At 38.2% G+C, this 4,177-nt stretch overlaps 1 protein-coding gene across 1 annotated transcript in view; it reads right to left on the bottom strand.

Annotated features, from left to right (window-relative positions):
- C2CD5 (C2 calcium dependent domain containing 5) overlaps positions 1 to 792 on the bottom strand; it is a 66,028-nt gene extending 65,236 nt beyond the window's left edge. The window contains exon 1 of the mRNA XM_031553819.1: positions 661 to 792. Coding sequence (XP_031409679.1) covers positions 661 to 792 — 132 coding nt within the window. The remainder of the gene's footprint in view (positions 1 to 660) is intronic.
- Between the last annotated feature and the right edge of the window lie 3,385 nt (positions 793 to 4,177).

Consider the following 4,177-nt stretch of genomic DNA (forward strand, 5'->3'; position numbering starts at 1 on the left):
TGCCGCCGGTCTCGCCGGGGCCTGTGTCCAGCTATGCTGCGGGGCCAGCGGCCTGGGCTCGGGGTGTGCCCGGCCTTCCCCGAGGAAGGATTTGCTGCGGGCGAGACTGATGGCCCCTGCAGGGGGAGTGGAGTGTGTGGGTGTGCTGTCTTAAATCAGAAGAAAAATATTTACAGGAATTGAGGGATCATGAATAGATTAAATGGAATTTAGTTATATCAGAAATAGGATTTGATATGGTTCATGTGGCCGGGTTTTGACTTCTTGATGCCTGAAAAGCTCTTTGTTTAGGAAATAGCTCAGGGGAAGCTTGGGGAGACAAAGCTGCAGGTGTGTCTGTCTGTGGGGGCCTGGGACTGCAGAATTGGGTTGCCCTGGGCCTCGTGGGTCCCCTCCAGCTCAGAGTACTTCGTGGTGTGCAGGGATATAAAGAGCCTTTGTGCTTGGGCTGAGCAGTCCCCAAACGTGGAGCCAAGTGCGAGATCTGGTTGGATTATTCCCCTCTCTTTCTAATCTTACAAAAGACTAAATAATGTTATGGTTTAGGCTGTGATACTAAAAGCACAAACCATATGAACAAAGTACAGCAGCGTGCGGCAGAGCAAATTAAGGCGTGGAGCTTTGTTAGGCTATCTGCCCTCCAGCTATATGCTTTTTTGCCTTGTTAGCATAGATGGCACTTCCCTTCCTCAGCTTATTGTGAAGGTATCTCCAGATCCATTCATACTGCTGCTGGAATCCAGCAAACCTGAGGAAATGATGAGCAGGCTGGATACATGCTTTTTTATCCATCCTTGCTTCAGTGGAATTAGTTTCAGGGCAGAACAGCAATAAAGAGCAAAGATCCTGGAAGGGAATCCTTCCAGGAATATATGCCACTAATAGTGTGGGTGTGGTTTAGACCAGAAGTTTGCTATTTTTAATGGAATCTTCTGTTATCACCTATTTAAGTGTTGTTCTCACTCACAGAATGGGGCAATTGTGCAGCACATGGACTGGATATTTCTTTTGGATTAGATTGAAGTGAAAAGCCCTCACTAGCAGTACACCAAATATATTCCAGCTGTTTAATGGAATTCAGGCCATTACAGCAAACAGAATGTAGTGTAAAAGCTTCTGAATGGCATATGATGTGGATGCTGAGTCCTTAGTAGTAGAACCCTGAAGAGAGGCCATTAATTTTCTACATTGCTAGTAAGCATAGGCATTCCTATATTTTAACTTTCTTACTGCTGTAGAAAATCACCAGCAGAGGGTGTGATGACAAAAAATTAAAACAGTTCTCTGTTGCTCTTGGTAGATACAGGATTCCTTGGCCCTCATTGATTTGTGATGTACACTGCATAGTAGCCCAAGATTTAGGGAGTGTAAAGTGAGTTCTTGACTATAAACAAGTAGGAACAAAGTAAAAACAAAACAAACTTTATTATATGTTCTTTTTCTGGCAAAAACTACCTTTTTTTTTTTTCCCCTTAATTCGATAAATATATTAAAATGCAACAATTTTTAGGAAACATTGTGTGGTTATTACGACTTTACTACATATTGTGATATGCAGAATGATTTTTTCAGATCCTAAAGATTGGGAAGGCTTGACAATTTTTGTTTTAATTTGGAAGAAAAATTTTTTAGCCCATTTAGAAGATAAAGATTGAAACTGTCCAGTACATCATAAGGAAAAGAGCACAAGTTTAGTTGTATCTCTTCAGAGATAGGTAGGTGTCTCAACAAAATATTTGTATGAAGCCAGGTTCTTGCTAAATCTGTTTTTAAGCACTGAACAGTGAACAAAACCTCTGGAATTCTTTAGTGCTCACCAGAGGTTGAGCAGTTTGACTGACTAATGGACAGTTAATGCAGTGAGTACCTGTCTAAGTATACTCCCTTAGTAAATAAAATAGCTACTGTTTGGGACAATCCTTAAACGATTCATGCATTATTCTATCTGGTGCTTGCTGTAAGTAAATAAGGAAACAGATTCAAGGGAACATCTTAAAAGAGAGAAACTCATCCAGGTAGGTTCCAGCACTCCTGGCTCCTAAGGGCTTTTCATATCTTCCCAGACAATTCATCTAATTGTTTTTCAATATAAAAAAGTCTAGAGTTCAAACTGAGTGCTTCAAGATGAAATACAACTCTGTTCTTGTCTCATCTACTAAACCTGGGTAACAGATTATCCCTTCAGAAATATTAGAAGATCTTTAGATTGCTTGTAACTGATACGTGTGTTTTTAGGTAAGCTGTCATGCTATTTAACTGGGGCCAATAGGATCCACATATTAACTACTATAGGTAAAAAGTTCTAAGTTTAATTTTGAATTTTTGGTTCATATGTGGATTCCCATCTCTTAGATAATGAGAGAGGATGAATATTAGTTCGTTTTACTCAGGCAGCATTTTTAAAAGGATGTTTTATAGATTTGATGCCTACCTGTGTGACCTACTGTAGGGACACTGCTTTAGCAGTGGGGTTGGACTCAATGATCTGTAGAGGACCCTTCCAACCCCTGCAGTTCCATGATTCTATAACTTATTTTGAACAAATTAAAAACAAACAAAAAAAGAAAGCAGAACTTTTTCCAGTCTTCAGAGGTCTTTCTTTCATGTGTCTGAACATTTCTTCTTGACTTCCCCTGAAGACTCTCCAAATAGACCATGTGTTTTCTTTAATTATATTATCTCAGATAGGAAGCAGTGTTCCAGAGAAGCTTTACCAGTGTTTCCTAGCAAACATGCCTCTCCTTCTCTGTGAAGTAATGAAATGCAAGGATTGATATGGTACATATTTCTCTAAGATTTGTGTAAGGACCCATCTTTACAAACGAAGATTTTAGTATTCAAACGAAGATTTTAGTATTCAAACGAAGATTTTAGTATTCAAACGAAGATTTTAGTATTCAAACGAAGATTTTAGTATTCAAACAAAATATGAGAAATGAAGAAAAAACCCCACAACTGTTTTAGAAAACCAGTCCACATCTGTTTCTTAACTATTTGAAAGGATCAGTTAGTCAAAATTGAATGCATTAAGAAACCTGCTTGTTGTGTTATGTCTATCATAAGGTTGATGACTTCCTATGCTGGTGTGTACTGGAGATCTGTTTTCTGGTAAATTAACCTGTCAACATGTCATGCAAATAGCATTCCAGTTGCCTACGGCCAGCAGGAGTTTACGGAAAGGGAAAGGTAGAAGGGACTCTCGCAAAAGTTTGGCTGGAGCCCTAGAATGTATAGACTGTTTGTCGCATCTGAAAAAGTATTAGATTTCCTGCTGTTCAGGCAAATGTTTGATGTAATGAATATACTTTAAACCCACTGTATGTACTTTCTCAGAAAAATGCATGCTTAGATATCCATAGAAAGCTTCAAGATCTATTTTCATCATAAGGGCAATAAAGTTGTGAGGAACTTACTATGTTTTAACATCCACTTTGTCTCCTGCCAAGTTTCTTTCCTTTCTACTTAAAAGTGGTGTTTTAGCAGGTCATGAAGAGTTGTTACAAGTCCTGCTTCAGTTAGGTAACAAGTATGATATGTTCAAAGAACAGTTATCTCACTTGAGTATGTATTGTCATATAGTCAATGGCATCATAGCCGAATTTCTACAAACCAAGAATGTTGCTAATTAGAATTGTAAAGACGTCTTGTACAGAAAAGTGAGTGCCATAAAGCTAAGATTTTTGTGTGGGCGAAGCTGGGTGATTTTATAACCTAAATTTTTCTTTTTTTCTTCTTTTTTTTTGCCTCCCCACGTATTTAACTACGATAGGATTTTGATTTTCTTCCTGTGCAACTGTTAGCTCAATATGTGCGTTGATGTCCAACAAAGAGATTTTTCTTGTGATAGGCACACACGTTTAACCCTTAGTTTAGAAACTGATACTCCAAAGAACAATTTTCCCCATACCTTTAGTCTGCTAACTAAACCTACCCCTTTAGGTTAGATTTCAACGTGCTGGTTTATTGACCTTCTTTACATACAGGTTAGGAGGTATTATCCTAAACTTTTCTCAAGTTGCAACATCAATTGAGATGTTAAAGGAGGTGTCTTCACCATTGGAAGGAACACTTTATTTATACTTTTATATATATATTTTATATTTATCAGCATTAAGCTGATTTTGAGAAAAGTCAGTGAAGAAATTTTGTTCATTTGCTTCTCCTTTATTGAAACCAC

Source organism: Meleagris gallopavo, chromosome 1, assembly GCF_000146605.3.
Source record: "Meleagris gallopavo isolate NT-WF06-2002-E0010 breed Aviagen turkey brand Nicholas breeding stock chromosome 1, Turkey_5.1, whole genome shotgun sequence".
NCBI lineage: Eukaryota > Metazoa > Chordata > Aves > Galliformes > Phasianidae > Meleagris > Meleagris gallopavo.